Source organism: Triticum dicoccoides, chromosome 4A, assembly GCF_002162155.2.
Source record: "Triticum dicoccoides isolate Atlit2015 ecotype Zavitan chromosome 4A, WEW_v2.0, whole genome shotgun sequence".
In the NCBI taxonomy this organism is placed as follows: Eukaryota; Viridiplantae; Streptophyta; class Magnoliopsida; order Poales; family Poaceae; genus Triticum; species Triticum dicoccoides.
In genome coordinates, this window is record NC_041386.1 from 301,774,765 (window position 1) to 301,790,672 (window position 15,908).

At 46.0% G+C, this 15,908-nt stretch overlaps 1 protein-coding gene across 1 annotated transcript in view; it reads right to left on the reverse strand.

Moving 5' to 3' along the window:
* LOC119285818 overlaps positions 1–223 on the reverse strand; it is a 1,545-nt gene extending 1,322 nt beyond the window's left edge. The window contains exon 1 of the mRNA XM_037565148.1: positions 1–223. Within this exon, the coding sequence (XP_037421045.1) occupies positions 1–69 (69 nt within the window). The 5' untranslated portion in view covers positions 70–223.
* Positions 224–15,908: the final 15,685 nt, after the last annotated feature.

Here is a 15,908-nt window from a genome sequence, read left to right on the forward strand (position 1 = left end):
GGCGAGAGGCCCATCGGGGGGGCTGCGGCGGGAGGCGCGTCGGTCTGGGAGGGTCGTCGGCGGGGGCATTCGGGGATGGCGCGCTGCGGCGCGGGGAGGGGGTGTGGGTTTCTGGGGTGGGCGCGCGGTGGCGGGATCCGAGGGCGGTGGCGGGATGAGGTGCTCGGGGGAGGAGAGCTGGAGAGGCAGGAGGATGGTTATTTTCTTTTTTTTTATCGTGGGCTCGGTTCAGATTCTCAAATTCGCGAACATCTCCTCGACCCTCTATATATATAAGGTCCTGTGACCCAAATAGTTATTCTAATTTTGGGATTAAAATAGTGCTATCTTATATATATAGGGTGGGTCTATTTTGCTAACACCCTTAAGGCCTTCTTTAGTTTGTAGGAATTTCATAGGAATTCTATAGGATAGGATTTGTAAAGGAAAAATTCCTTTGAAGCCCTTTAGTTTGTAGGAATGAATTTATATTTCCATGTAGGATAGGAATCAATCCTTCATATTTTGGAGGAAAAAAACATTAACTTAGACTTAATGAAAAAATTTCTATCCTATACATCAAATGGTATCTCTTTCTCTATAGGAATTAAGATGCATGTAATCTCACTTTCTATGAATTTTTTATTTCTATAAAATTTCTATCCTATCAACCAAAGAAGACCTAAGAGTCTTCTGCTAACACCTCGTCTTATTCTGCTAACACTAATCCTCGACCCAGCTCACCTTCTTCCCCGCGTCACACCCCAATCCCTATCCACCTTCTTCCCCGCGTCACTCCCTCGATCCCCTTCCACCTTCTTCCCCGCGTCACTCCCTCGATCCCCTTCCACCTTCTTCCCCCGATCCCACCCCCGCCACCCCCTACCCCAACCACCCCGGCACCGCACCATCTCCTCCCCGGTGCCACTGCACCACCTCTCTTCCCGTGCCGCGGCACCACCCCCTCCCCGCGCCGCCGCACCCTCTCCAACCACCTTCCTCCTCGGCCCACCTACCCCCGCATCGGCCAGCCGCCGGATCCGCCCCGTCGTCGTCCTCCCGCGGCTGTCCAACGTCAGATCCGCTCGTAGCCGTCCTGGGGGCGCGTCATGGGCGGCCGGCTTGAAGGATTGGATGGGTCCGGTGAGCTCGAGGGTCGCCGCGACCAACCCCTCCCCGTTCCTCCACCTCCTCCCTCCCAATCTACCATACGGCTGCGTATCATACCAACTCCCACTGAGATTCTTCCCAGACTTTCACGCCCGCGCCGCACGCCTCTTCCACTACCGTCGGCATTACGCTTGTCATCCCCTTCCGCGACCCTCATGATGGGCTGCATGCGTGCTGTAGGGGTCCCACGGCCGTGTAATTCGCGTGCGAGTGTGAGCTCCTTCCTCCCAGACGAGCATCAGCCTTCAAGGATTGGCCACCGCCCCTCGTCTGTCCACAACCAGTGTTTGGAGCTACCGGTGCTCCACCCCTGCCCAGATCGAAGGCGCGCGCCGATTCTGGCCACCCTGCCCCTCCGCCACTGGACGGGTCCTGGCCGCACGACTCTTGTGGTTCACTTTTGTTTTGTTTTTTCTGTTGAAAATATTCTGTGCGCGGGCGAGGGATGGCTCCGGGGCTCCTCCGACGTCCTCCGGTGGCGAATGTTGATGTCCCTACCCTCTCTTCTGCTAACCTGATTCCCTCCGCATCCTCTGTTGTGTAGGTCTGGCAGCACTCCCGTCATCGATGCAGCTCACTTCGTTCGTACAGGTGTTTTTTTGTTCAAACTATAGCTCACTTTGTGCACAGCGTCTCGGAACAACCTGAGGGTGTGGGCGCCCCTTCCCAGCAGCCCGGCGGCCACACCCGTGCAGTCCACAAACGAGGTTGTCAAGTTGAAGAGCGGCTGGTGTGGCGTCCCTTTCCAGCGAGCACATCATGCAGTGCTATTGAGTGTGGTGTGCAGTGCAGCTCGACCTAGCGTGCAGTTTACGGCCCTCACCTGCAGCTTTCTCCTACACAGTCACGCACGGCGGGAGACAAGTGCACTGCACTAGGGTGGTCGGCGACATACTTTTTTTAGTAGTTCATCTTTGATGTATGTTTTAATTTCATCTTGTTTGTGGTTCCCTTGTGGCATCCTGCAGTACGGATTGCAGGCGCATGCAGTTTTTTAAATGCGGAGAAGCTCGGTCCATGTAGTTCACGGCGAGGTAGGCCATCAGGGGAAGGAATCAGTAGTACTCTCGCACCTGAAAACATAACAGATGGCAGAAAACTACACACACAAACATACACCATCCATATTCCAATCAGAGAAGCTCGTCGAGCTATCCAGCGATTTGTGCATGTCACCTTGAGAATCCATACAACAGAGTTGGCCTGGGCGACGGGGTCGACGGGGTCGACGGAGCCGGTCGGAGTAGTCAAAAAGGGGCGAGTAGTCAGGTTCACCGCCGATGAGCTCGGCGACGAAGGCCGCCACCGACTCCTCCTCGGCGCCGGAGTACCAGCGACCGTCCTTCTTGGCGGTGGTGCAGGCGCTGGCGGCGTCGTCGACGAAGAAGGCGTCTGCGGCACAGAGGAGGTAGGACGCGTTGTCTTCCGGCATAGCCGGCCGGTGGGGGCCATCACTGAGCAGCAGCCATTGTCGTCGAGTGGGCGTGGTGGTGGTGGTGGTGGTGGTGGTGGTGGAGCATGTTAGACTTTGTAACGTAGCCCAACTGTGTAATATGTATCATGTATCATTATAAATATATGTGATAGGCCACCCCTAGAGGGTCAAGCCAGTTCCCACAAATCCTACGTCTAATATGGTATCAGCCTAAACCTAGGACCTACTCCACCTCCGTCTCAGCCGCCGCCGCCGCCGCGCCCCAAACCCTAGGGCCGCCGCCGTCGCCGCTGCAATGACTGCTTCCGCCTCCAACTCTGCCAGCTCCGGGACCATACCCGCAACGCTGGCCGCCCTGCTGAATCTTCCTGCCCGCACTGGTGCCTCGCCGACGCCGCACTTCTTTGGCACCACGGCGGTGGGTTCGCTGTTTTCCGCCCCGATCCCGCCGTCTCCTGCGCCGTCGACCGTGGCGGCCTCCCCCGCCGCGATGTTCGCGCCACCGGCGGCTACCGCTGGCTCGTCCCCGACACTCGCCATCATGCCGGCGGCCTCGGGTGGCTCTGACGATCAGCGTGCGGGTGTGACACCCCCAGCCCTGGTAGTCTCCACGGTAGCTGCCACCGACGTTGCCTTAAGCTCCGGGCCGTTCCACTTCGACAACCTCATCACGACTCTTCTCACGCCGGACAACTACATGTTTTGGCGCGCCAAGGTTCTACCGCTGCTCTGCAGCCGCTCCCTCCTTGGCTATGTCGACGGCTCTCTGTCGTGTCCACCGCAGGTCCTTCACACCATCCATGGCCCGGCCATCAACCCGGCGCACCGTCTGTGGGTGCAACAGGACCAAGCGATCCTCTCCACCATCCAGGGTTCCCTTGGAGACGGGGTCGCTGGCCTTTGTCTCTTTGCTGCCTCCTCCTTGGATGCGTGGACGACTCTGGAACATGCGTTTGCCCAGACCTCCACTGCTCACGCCATGGCTCTTCGCAGCAAGCTTGATGATGTCAAGAAATTGGACTCCTCGGCCACAACATACTTCAACAAACTCAAGGTCCTGGCGGATACATTGACCTCTATCGGTCGACCATTGAGTGATGAGGAGTTCGCCGGCTATGTGATTAAGGGCCTTGATGCTGACTACGACAACCTTGTCGAGGCCGTCCACAATGCCAAGCCGCCACTTCCGCCGCACGAGCTCTTCTCCCGGCTGCTCTTCACCGAGCAACGCATCGAAGCTCACCGCTCCACCAACTCCATCGCCGACCAGCCCGCGGCCTTCTGGGCCTCACGTGGCCAGCGCTCCACTGCGTCTTCGCCGCCTGCCCGCGTCACCAACCCGCCAGCGCCATCCTCGGGCGGAGGCCCTGTGCGCTGTCAGCTTTGCGGGCGTGAGAGGCATGTCGCCTCCAGGTGCCACAAGAGGTTTCAGAGGAGCTTCCTGGGTATTGGCAACGATGGAAAAGGTAATGAGCGACAGTTTGCCATGGAGGACTCTGGCCCTCCTGCTGCTCATGTTGCTGCCAAGAGCAAGGATACACGCGTCGACCCCGGCTATACATCGTCATATCCGATTGATCCTGCATGGTATATGGACACTGGCGCCACGAATCATATGACGAACGAGCTCACCAAGCTGTCCACCCATCAGCCATATTACGGTCCCGACAAGGTTCACGCTGCCAACGGTGTAGGTATGCCCATCTCTCACGTTGGTCAAGCATCTCTCTTAACTAGTCATCCATCTAGGCAGCTTCATCTTCGTAATATTTTACGGGTCCCCTCGGTGACTCTTAATCTGTTATCTGTTCCAAAACTCACTCTTGATAACAATGTCCTATGTGAATTTCACCCGTTTGATCTTTTTGTTAAGGATCGAGCCACCCGGGAAATTCTGCTTAGTGGTCGTCTCAGCCATGGCTTATACCGCTTGGAGGATTCATCCGCCCCGCGCGCCTTCAGTGGTGTTCGTGTGTCGCCGTCCCAGTGGCACTCTCGCCTTGGTCACCCTGCCACTCCCATAGTTCGTCATATACTTCACCGTCATGAGCTGCCTATTGAGTCTAGTAATAAGGAGATGTCCGTGTGTGATGCCTGTCAACAAGGCAAAAGTCATCAGTTACCATTTGTTTCTTCTACTCGTCAAGTAACGAGTCCTCTTGAACTTGTGTTCTCTGATGTGTGGGGTCCTGCTCAAACTTCTGTGAGTGGTCACAACTATTATGTTAGCTTTATTGATGCCTACAGTCGGTTTACCTGGCTTTATCTTCTTAAGCGCAAATCTGATGTGTTTGATATATTTATTCAGTTTCAAGTGCATGTAGAATGTCTTCTCAAGCATAAGATTATTCATGTCCAGTCTGATTGGGGGGCGAATATCGCAACCTCAATGCTTTCTTTAATAAGCTTGGGATCTCTCATCGTTTATCATGTCCTCATACACATCAGCAGAATGGCGCTGTTGAGCGCAAGCATCGACATATAGTTGAGACCGGACTCACACTCCTGGCTCATGCGTCTGTACCTTTTCGTTTTTGGAGTGATGCCTTTGCTACAACATGTTTTCTTATTAACCGTCTACCTACGCGTATCATTAATATGAAAACTCCTATTGAGCTCCTTTTACATGAAATTCCTGATTATACCTTCTTTAAGGTGTTCAGGTGTGCTTGTTGGCCTCATCTTCGTCCTTATAATTCTAGAAAGCTTGAATTTTGGTCTAAGAAATGTGTGTTTCTAGGTTATAGCTCTCTTCATAAAGGCTACAAGTGCCTTCATGTGCCAACAAATCGTGTCTATATATCTCGTGATGTTGTCTTTGATGAGAACGTCTTCCCCTTTTCCTCCATGCCGCAGCAACCTTCCACACCACCATCTATGCATTCATCTCCTCTTATGCTTAGCCAATTTGAAGATGTTGCATATTCGCCTATGTTGTTACCTAACCATGGTGCAGGTGTTGGACGTGGTGCTCGCCTGGAACTTCTTCTGGATACAACTCCTGTCGCGCATGTTGACCGGTCAGTGCACGTGCATGCACCCATCATCGACCCCGCCTCTGGCGCCGTGCCCGTCCATGCAACTGGACCGACGCTGGTCTCCGACACTGGGCTGGTGTCATCTGAGGCACAGTCCACGACAGTTGAGGCACGGCCCATGACCCCGCCGCTCTCCCCTGGGCGGCTCGAGCGGTCTCCATCCCCGCCTCCACGCCTGGACTCGCCTCCGTCGTCGCCTTCGTCGACCGCTCGTATGTCCCTGCCGCCCCTTTCGCCTGGGTCAGCTGGGCCTACCGTCGACTCGCCTGAGCCCTCGCCTGGGCTCCCGTTGCCCGCTCTGCCGTCATCCTCTCCCATGTTGGCGCCGCCGGCTCCCGTTCCTGTTGCACCGCAATGCCCGCATACTCAAAGCCGCAGCGGTATTGTCAAGCCCAAGCAGCGTCATGATGGTACTGTCACATATTTGGATGTCTGTCTTGCTCATTCTGTTGCAGATCCACTGATGAACCACGCCACTATGAGGTTGCTATGAGTATTCCTCACTGGCGGGCAGCTATGGAGCAAGAGTACAACGCTCTTCTTCATAATGAGACATGGACATTGGTTCCTCCTCCGCCTCGTGTCAACGTTATTGATTTGAAGTGGGTTTTCAAAGTCAAGAGACATGCAGACGGGTCTATTGAGCACTACAAGGCGCGTCTCGTGGCTAGAGGGTTTAAGCAGCGACAGGGCCTGGACTACGAGGACACATTCAGCCTAGTTGTTAAACCTACTACCATCTGGCTTCTTTTGTCTCTTGCAGTCTCTCGTGGTTGGTCTCTTCGACAGCTTGATGTGCAGAATGCTTTTCTCCATGGGTTGCTTGAAGAGGAGGTTTACATGCGGCAGCCACCAGGGTTTGTTGATCCAGATCAGCCTCATCATCTCTGTCGTCTGACGAAGGCGCTCTATGGACTGAAACAGGCACCTCGTGCCTGGCATGCTCGTCTTGCTTCGACTCTTCGTACTCATGGATTCGTTCCGTCGACAGCTGACAGTTCGTTGTTCTTATTTCAGCGCCCCAGTCTGACTGTGTATTTGCTTGTGTACGTGGACGATATTATTCTGGTCAGTTCTTCTGCCACGGCTGCTAATGCTCTTGTGACTGCTCTTGGCAGAGATTTTGCGGTTAAAGACTTGGGACAGCTACACTTCTTTCTGGGCATTGAGGTTGCACATCAGTCTCGTGGCAGCTTGGCTCTCACCCAGAAAAAGTACTCCCTTAATCTCTTGCGCCGTGCTGGTATGCTCAAGTGTAAGCCGTCACCCACGCCCATGTCCTCTACGAATAAGCTCTCGGCCACTGCTGGTTCTCCTCTTTCTTCTACGGATGCTACGGAGTATCGGAGTATTGTTGGTGGCTTGCAGTATCTGACTATCACCCGTCCTGATCTTTCATTTGCGGTTAACAGGGTATGTCAGTATCTTCATGCTCCTACAGATGTGCACTGGTCTGCTGTGAAGTGCATTCTTCGTTATGTGCGTCTCACTGTCTCCTATGGTCTTCATCTGCGACCTAGTTCCTCTACTGTTCTCTCTGCATTCTCAGATGCTGATTGGGCTGGGTGTCCATATGACAGGCGATCCACGGGGGGACATGCTGTATTTCTGGGTCCTAATTTGATCGCCTGGAGTGCGCGCAAGCAAGCCACTGTTTCTCGCAGCAGCATAGAGGCCGAGTACAAAGTTGTTGCCAATGCGACTGCTGAGCTTATCTGGATTGAGTCTTTGCTTCAAGAGCTAGGAATCTCCCAGTCACATCCTCCAGTTCTTTGGTGTGACAACATCGGTGCTACGTTTCTTTCGACAAACCCGGTGTTCCATGCACGAACCAAGCACATTGAGATTGACTATCATTTTGTGAGGGAATGTGTTGCACAGAAGCTACTACAGATCAAGTTTATCTCCTCAAAGGATCAACTTGCCGACATCTTCACCAAGCCTCTACCTTCTCCCATGTTTGAGGTCTGTAGGCGCAATCTCAACCTCCTAGATGCATCAGGAGTGAGTTGAGATTGAGGGAGGGTGTTAGACTTTGTAACGTAGCCCAACTGTGTAATATGTATCATGTATCATTATAAATATATGTGATAGGCCACCCCTAGAGGGTCGAGCCAGTTCCCACAAATCCTACGTCTAATAGAGCAAAGGTGATGCGGTAGTGGAGTTGATATGGTAGCTAGAGATGAGTAGCCGCGCGCTAGTGTGAGCGATGTGCGGGAGCGCAAGGGGGTATATAATAAAAAATGCTAGACTTACAGGATGGCTTGCGTGTGTGTGTGCAAGTGCAGAACAGAAGTGTTCACTCATGAGTGTACGTGTGTATATGTATCAGTGTATGTATGAGCTTTTATCCTTTGCATATATGTTGTTGTAGTACAAGAAAAGAGAACAGCCTCCATAGCTGATAAGTAGGCAATGATTAGTAAGAAATACTCCACGTGCCATGCATGCTAAGCTGTGTCCGAAACACAGTCAATGGGAATGCACTGATGATAATATTATTTTTTGAACACAGTACAAATGCAAACACTCATACATACGTACATACACTCGTCCTATAAACGCAAGCACACACACCCTAGTACCCTACTGCTATGAACATCTTCGAGAGACTGGGCCGGCACATTATTTTGAAATTGACGAAATCGCTAGAAACGTCTTTCTACTTAACGGGAAGGTCTCCTCCCACCGAATGCACTGATGACAATCAGATGCCTATAGGCGAATTTCAAAAATGCATGAAAAGAAATGTTACGATTCGCTCAATCTTACCAAAAATCTAAACACAAGAATATAATGATAGAAATCCACAATTTCATTGCAAATCAATGGTGTTGCCAGTAATCATGTTGGTGTCGCGTTCTACACAACTACTTATGTTCGTTGGGTAGCTTGGTTTCTTTGGAGTTATGGAAGAATACTACCGTCCTTTTAAATGCATGGATCGTCATATGGTAAACTGGAAAAAAAACAATTCAAAGAAGCTCACTTCTTATTAGATGTAGCTCACTTGCTCAACCCCTTCGGTCCACTCACCTTGCGTAAAAAAAGTATGAAAATAGATAAGAAAAACTCATCCGGTTCACTTTTGGTATTGTTGCGGTTCACTTTTGATAGTGTCGCGGTTCACTTATGCCCAACGTGAAAGTGCAAAAAAATATTGAAAAAAAAGATAATGAAAAGTAATGTGGTTCACGTTTGATAGTGTTGTGGTTCACTCGCCCTCGTCTTTGTGGGCCACTCTTGTTCATAAAAAAGTAAAAAAAAACAAAAACTTGTCTGAGAAAATTTATGTCTGACAAAAGAAATTATGCAGCTCGCTTGCCCGTCCGATGCAGTGCGGTTTTCACTATGAAGCAGTGCGGTTTTCTATACGATGCGGCTCACTGTCGATTTTGGTGTCACGAAAAACAAAGTGTCCACATTTCGGTAATTTCAAAACTGCTCTTAAACTATAAGGAATTAGATAAAGTATTTTACATGAAAAATTTGCGTCTCATCAATATCTTCCCAATGGTGTATCATTTGAATCATTCCGGCCAGCGGTTTGTAAAAATTTCATGAAAAAATGACCGCTGCCACTCCTCGTCCGCTGCAATATTTACAAAATTAACTTAAAACCAAAATTAATCTCAAAAACATTTCTACGTACGAAAGTTGCATCTTGTCCATAGCTTTCTACCGGCGTATCACACGCCATGTTTTGATAAACGGTTCAAAACTAGAGCAAAAACAATACCAAAAATTACAAAATGTTCAACAAACGGAATTCCGTGATTTAGTAAATTTAAAACTGCTCTTAAACCATAAGAAATTAGAGAAAAATAATACATATGAAAAAGTTGCGCATCAACGATATCTTCCCAACAACGTATCATTTGCTTCATTCCGACGAGCTGTTTAGAAAAAACATGAAAAAACACTCGCTGCCACTCGTCGCGGGCTGCACCATTTTCAAAACTGCTCTTAAACCATGAGGAATCTCGAAAAGTGTTCAACATGGCGAAGTAGCGCCTAATCCATAGCTTTTCAACGGTATATTACACGCCTCATTTCAACAAACGGTTAAAAAATTAGAGCAAAAAAGGTACCCAAAAAAACACGGCGTGCAGTTTTTTGCGGCGAGAAGTTCACTCGCCTGGGTACTACAGCACACTTGATTCAAACAATGACGTGCACTTGCATTGAGCGTGCAGTGCAGAAGTGTTATCAGAATAGTTATTCTGCTAATATTAGCAGAATAGACCGGCTATATATATATACACACACACACACACACACACACACACACACACATAGGACTGCACTATTCTAATCCCAGGATTAGAATAGTTATTTGGATCACAATCAGCCTATATAGGAGCCTGTTGGGACTTCCCGGACTCTTGAAAACGCAAAAGAAAGTAAAACCTAACCAGCCCATTCCAACCCCCACCCTCCTCCCGCACCGCATCGCCTCTTTTCGGATCCACCGACCACCTCCCGCCGTCGCGCCCTGACTCCGGCGCGGCTCCCGCCGCCGGCCCCTCGGTCCCAGCGCGCCACCCCTGCCGCCGCCCCCGACCCATTCTTTGGATCCTGTCACCGTCCGTCAACCCAACCGCCACCGGCGCCGCCACCTCCTGTCGCCGACCACCCGACCGGCGCCGTCGTCCACCCGACCACCGTCCGCCGCCGCGGATCGCACAGCCGCCACCGTCCTTCACCTGAATCGCGCTGCCGCCCCCATTCCTCGATGGAGATTGGGTTGCTGCCGGCCCCCGCCCCGTCGTCTGAATCTTGTCGTCATCCCTCAACCCGACTGGTGCCTGCGCCAGTTGGACTTCCCACGTAGCTCCACCTAGCCGGCGAGCACGATACCGACGCCTCGCAGGTCCTAGCTCTGGAGGTCAGACTCCGACAACCTTGGCTGTATCCACCTTTGATGAGTTTTCTCCAACCATTCTTGAGGCCACCGTCACTCTTCCCTGCTCATCCAGGCCGCAGCAGCCACCGCTCGCTGCACCCTCGACGACACCCTGGTTCCGCACATCGGCGGTGCTTTCCTTCCTGTGCTCAAACATGGGCTCGTTGCGGGCTTCGGCGTCCCTTTCCTCCCCTCAGGTCCATCACCCCCCATCCAGCTCGCTGGATCTGCATGTCTCAGATGAGATCCTCCGGACTTGTGCCCCAGCTACTTCTGAACTTCTGTTGGCTGATACCCAAATGGCACTTGCGCAATGCATTTTGTGTCACTGATTGTTGGGTGAAAAAATCCCTTCTCTTATGATGTGTTCTGCAGGTTATAAACATTTGGTTACAAACAGCTTGTGTTGATCTTTGTAAGAATTGCTACAATAGACCTATTTTCCATGCCGATGTAATCAAACTACTTGACATATATATGCTACAATTTTCCCTTGAGACAGAACTATTGTAGTAGACTTATATCCATGCTGAATGTAAAAACAAGATGTTAGTGTTAGTGAATTTAGAAAAAGCTTGGAATATTTCTCTCCTTTTAGTTTTGTGTTGGAATTGAAGTTCAGAAAGAACAAATGTGATGAAAAGTTTCGGGGAGTTATTGGATAAAAAATCAGAAATGTTCAGAGGGAAAAAAGTTACACTTCTTCGGATTTATTTGGGACCAAAAACAGGAGAAGTTCATCCTAGCTGCAATTTCTAGTTCAACATGTAGATTAAACAAAAGAAGATTCCCATGATTACAAGTGTGTGGCCGCCTGTAGTTCTTATGTTTGATGTTAGTAGATATAAATTTTTTTGCTCGTCTTTGTCATAGATGGAGCTCTCATGATTCTCAAAAAAAAGCATCTCAAAATATTTTATAAAGAAAGGATTTTCACCGTTAAAAAAGCCAAAAAGTTCAACTTTAAAAAATGGAGCGGCTCAATTTTAATTAAAAAACAAGGATTTTTTCTATTACAAAAATAAATAAAACCAAGAAGTCCAAATTAAAAAGATTGAGCATTTTGATGATTATAGAAAACTCAAATTTTGGTCGTTATTAAAAATGGAAACAAGAAGTTCAAAATTAAATCACACAAATAGTTTAATGTGTAAAAAATAGAAAATCCAAATATGGCGACGGGACCATCATAAGAAGGTCAAACAAAAATAACACATAAGTTCAAAAGATAACATGGCACTTTGAAGTGGATATTTCACAGTTTCTACATAAAAAGAAGAAGTTCAAATTCTAAAAATAGAGCAGTTCAAAAATAAAAAAAAGGATTTTCAGCGTTTCTAAATAAAAAAACTTTAGAAGTTAAAATTTATTAAATAACAAACTGGTTCAATATTTATTACAAAACTAGGATATTCTTGTCAAAAAGAAATAAACTAAGAAGTCCAAATTACAAAAATAGAGCAGTTCAGAAACTCAGATTTTCCTTGTTACTAAAGAATAAAAATGACGAAGTTCAAATTAAAATAGAGGAGTAGTTCGATTTATACGGGAAACTCAAATTATTACCGTCTCTAAGAAAAAACTATGAAGTTCAATTTACAAAAAAAAGTTTGATGCTTATTTAAAAACATATTTCCTCTCTAAGAATATGACTAAGAAGTTGAAATTAAAATAACAGAGAAGTCTGAAGTATATAAAAAACTTAGATTTGTTGTAAGAAGTTCACATGCACCTCCGTGGACGGTTCATAATTTGTATTGCGGGACGACCGACCTCCAATTACATGTTTTAAAAATGGCAAAAAATGAGGTCCGACCTTCAATTGCGTGTAATTCGGTGTACACACTACAATGTGACAGAAGTTCATAGTGAAAACAAATGAGAAGTTCAAGTACTGCAAGGAATGCATTTCAGGTGAGAAATAAAAGTATATAAAAATAAAAGCTTAAAAGGTTTGTTGAAAGAAGTTCAAGTGCTCTGTCTAGAGAAGTTCAAAAATACTTGCGAGAGAGGTTCACCTTGTATTTCCATGTTCGATTCTTTCGTATAAAAATCGAATACGGTTATTTACTCAAAATATAAAAAGGTGAAGTTCATATTGAAATAACAAAGAAGTTCGGAGTTTATTAAAACCTAGGATTTACCTGTTGAAAAAAAAACACAATGCCATTTTTTGCACTTCTAAAAACAACTTCAAACGAAAAAAAATGGTTGCTAGAAGTTCAAGTGCTCGGTGAGGAAAAGTTCAAAAAATTCTTGTGAGAGAGGTTCACCGTGTATTTAGATGTCCAAAATACATAAAAAATATGTTGTTTTTGTGTTTTAAAATAATTCTCTCAAACCAGAGAGAAGTTCAAAGTGATAATAACCAGAAGTTCATGTACTACATGGTGTGTATTTCATATAAAAACAATAAAGTGAAACAGAGTGAAGTTCAAACAGACATGCCCCAGAAGTTCAACTACTTCACGCAGTGCAAAAAATAGCATGTCAAAAACAGAGTGAGGTTCAAACAGACATGCCCGAGAAGTTCAACTACTTCACGCAGTGTGTTTCCATTCGCAATGAAGGCAAAAATCATGATCTCGTCGTTTCTCTAATTTACTTTAAAACCGACAGGAATATCATTTGTGTAAGTTCAAGTCCACGGTCGGAGAAAGTTAAAAAAATATTGTGAGAGAGGTTTGTACAAAAAGAATATCATTTGTGTAACACTGACGAAATGGATGAGAAAATTACAAATGAAAATACGTCACAGAAGTTCAACGTGAAAACAACAGGAAGTTCGACTACCATAGTGAATGAATTTGAGATGAAAAAATGATCAGCACGGGAAAGTTGCATGTTTACATCAAATTTGCACCGGGATATTACTTGCTCAATTCCGGTGAGTGTTCCGGTGAGTGGATGGAGAGCTGCGGGTAAAAAAAGCACGTGAAAAACATAGTGAAGTTCAAGTAGACATGCCGATAAGTTCAGGTTCTTCATGCGGTGCATTTTCGAAGAATCTGTTTCACGATAAAGGCAGAACGAATGATCTCGCCACTTTTGAAATTACTTGAAAACGGCTAGGAATCAGAGAAAACCATCAACAGGAAAAAGTTTCACTTTTTTCCTTAGCTTTTCAACGGTATATTATTTGCCCCATTCCGATAAAGTTTGTAGAAATTACGGCGAAAATACATTTTTAACCATTTTCAAAAATTTCTTAAAACAGTAAGGAATTGGGAGAAACAATGTATACCAAAAAGTTTTGCATTTTCTCAAGCTTTCCAACGCCATATCATTTGCCTCAATTGGATTAGTCGTTTAGAAATTACATCGAAAATACGAACTACGATGTTCGGTTTGCGAAATTTTACGATTGTCAAAATTACTCTTTAACCATAAGGAATTATAGAAAACTTTCAACATGTGGAAGGAGCAGCTTTACAGCAGCTTTCTAACGCCATATTATTTGCCTCATTCTGATAAACGGTTTAGAAATGCGATCGAAAATACGATTCATGTTTTTTGTATGAAGAAAAAACGGTTTTCAAAACTGCTCTTAAACCATTTACATTTTGCCAAAAATTCAACTTGGGTCATGATAGTGGTGTCCATAGCTTTCCAATGATATATCGCAAGCCCCATTTAGACAATGTTGGCGGAAGTTCAACCTAGCACTAGGAGAAGTTCAGGTCGAACAACTCACGTAGTAAAATTGCAAAAAAAAACGCAATTTCATCACAACACGAGAGCAAAATCCGCCAACGAGCGAGATTCCTATTTAAAACGGGTATTTAGTTGCTAAAAAATGTTTCTAGATTACACTAACATCATATAGAACACAACTAACCAGAATAATTCGCGCGGGGAGACACGGTTGCGAAGATAGCCCGAAGGTCGGGTTCGTAGTGTTTATATATATATGTAATACTATTCTGATCACGGGATCAGAATAATATTCTGATCATAACCTGACTGCCTGAGTAACGCGCCTGACCTTCCTCGTGTGCTAGGTTGAACTTTAGCTAAAAGGTGTCCAAATGGGGCTTGCTATATACCGTTGGAAAGCTATGGACACCAGTATCATGACTCAAGTTCAATTTTTGGCAAAATGTAAGCAGTTTAAGAGCAGTTTTGAAAACTGTTTTTCTTCGTACAAAAAATGTGAATCGTATTTTTAATTGCATTTTTAAACCGTTTATCGGAATGAGGCAAATAATATGGCATTAGAAAGCTGCTGCAAAACCGCTCCTTCCACATGTTTAAAGTTTTCCCTAATTCCCTACGGTTAAAGAGTAATTTGGCAAATCATAAAATTTCACAAACCGAACAGCCGAGTTCGTATTTTTGATGTCATTTCTAAACGGCTAATCCAATTGAGGCAAATAATATGGCATTGGAAAGCTTATGGAAATGCACTACTTTTTCATGTTAAAAGTTTTTTTCTAATTTTGAACGGTTTAAAATTAATTTAGAAAATGATACAAGTTCCACCGAGTTCGTATTTTCGAGCTAATTTTTAACCGTACGTCCAAATGCAGCAAATGATATGGCGTTGGAAAGCTTGAAGAAATGCGAAACTGTTTTGTATATATTGTTTCTCCTAATTCATTACGGTTTTATGTCAGTTTTGAAAATGGCTAAAAACATATTTTTGCCGTAATTTCTACAAACTTTATCGGAATGGGGCAAATAATATATCATTGAAAAGCTACGGAAAATGCCAAACTTTTTCATGTTGATGGTTTTCTCTGATTCCTAGGCGTTTTCAAGTAATTTCGAAAACGGCAGGATCATTCGTTCTGCCTTTATCGCGAAACAGGTTCGCCGAAAATGCATCGTGTGAAGAACCTGAACTTCTCGGCATGTTTACTTGAACTTCACTCTGTTTTTCACGTGATTTTTTTGCTCGTACCTCTCGGTCCACTGCTCGTAGCTCTCCATCCACTCACTGGAATTGAGCAAGTGATATACCGATGGAAAGCTGATGTAAACACGCAACTTTCCCGTGTTGATCATTTTTCATACTCGTGATGATTTTAAAAGTTTTTTATCTGAAATTCATTCAGCATAGTAGTTGAACTTCCTGCTGTTTTCACGTTGAACTTCTGTGATGTATTTTTGTTTATAATTTTCTCATCCATTCGTCGGTGTTACAAAAATGATATTCCTTTTTTACAAACCTCTCTCACAATAATATTTCTAACTTTCTCCGACGAGGACTTGAACTTATGACAACAACAAATTTGGACCTTGCATTTTTATTCATGTTTCTCATATTAAACACACACCATGTAGTACATGAACTTTTTCCATTTTTATAATTTGAATTTTTTATTTCCTTTTTGAAATCAAATTGCTCCCAAATAATAACTAAACTTCTTTGTGG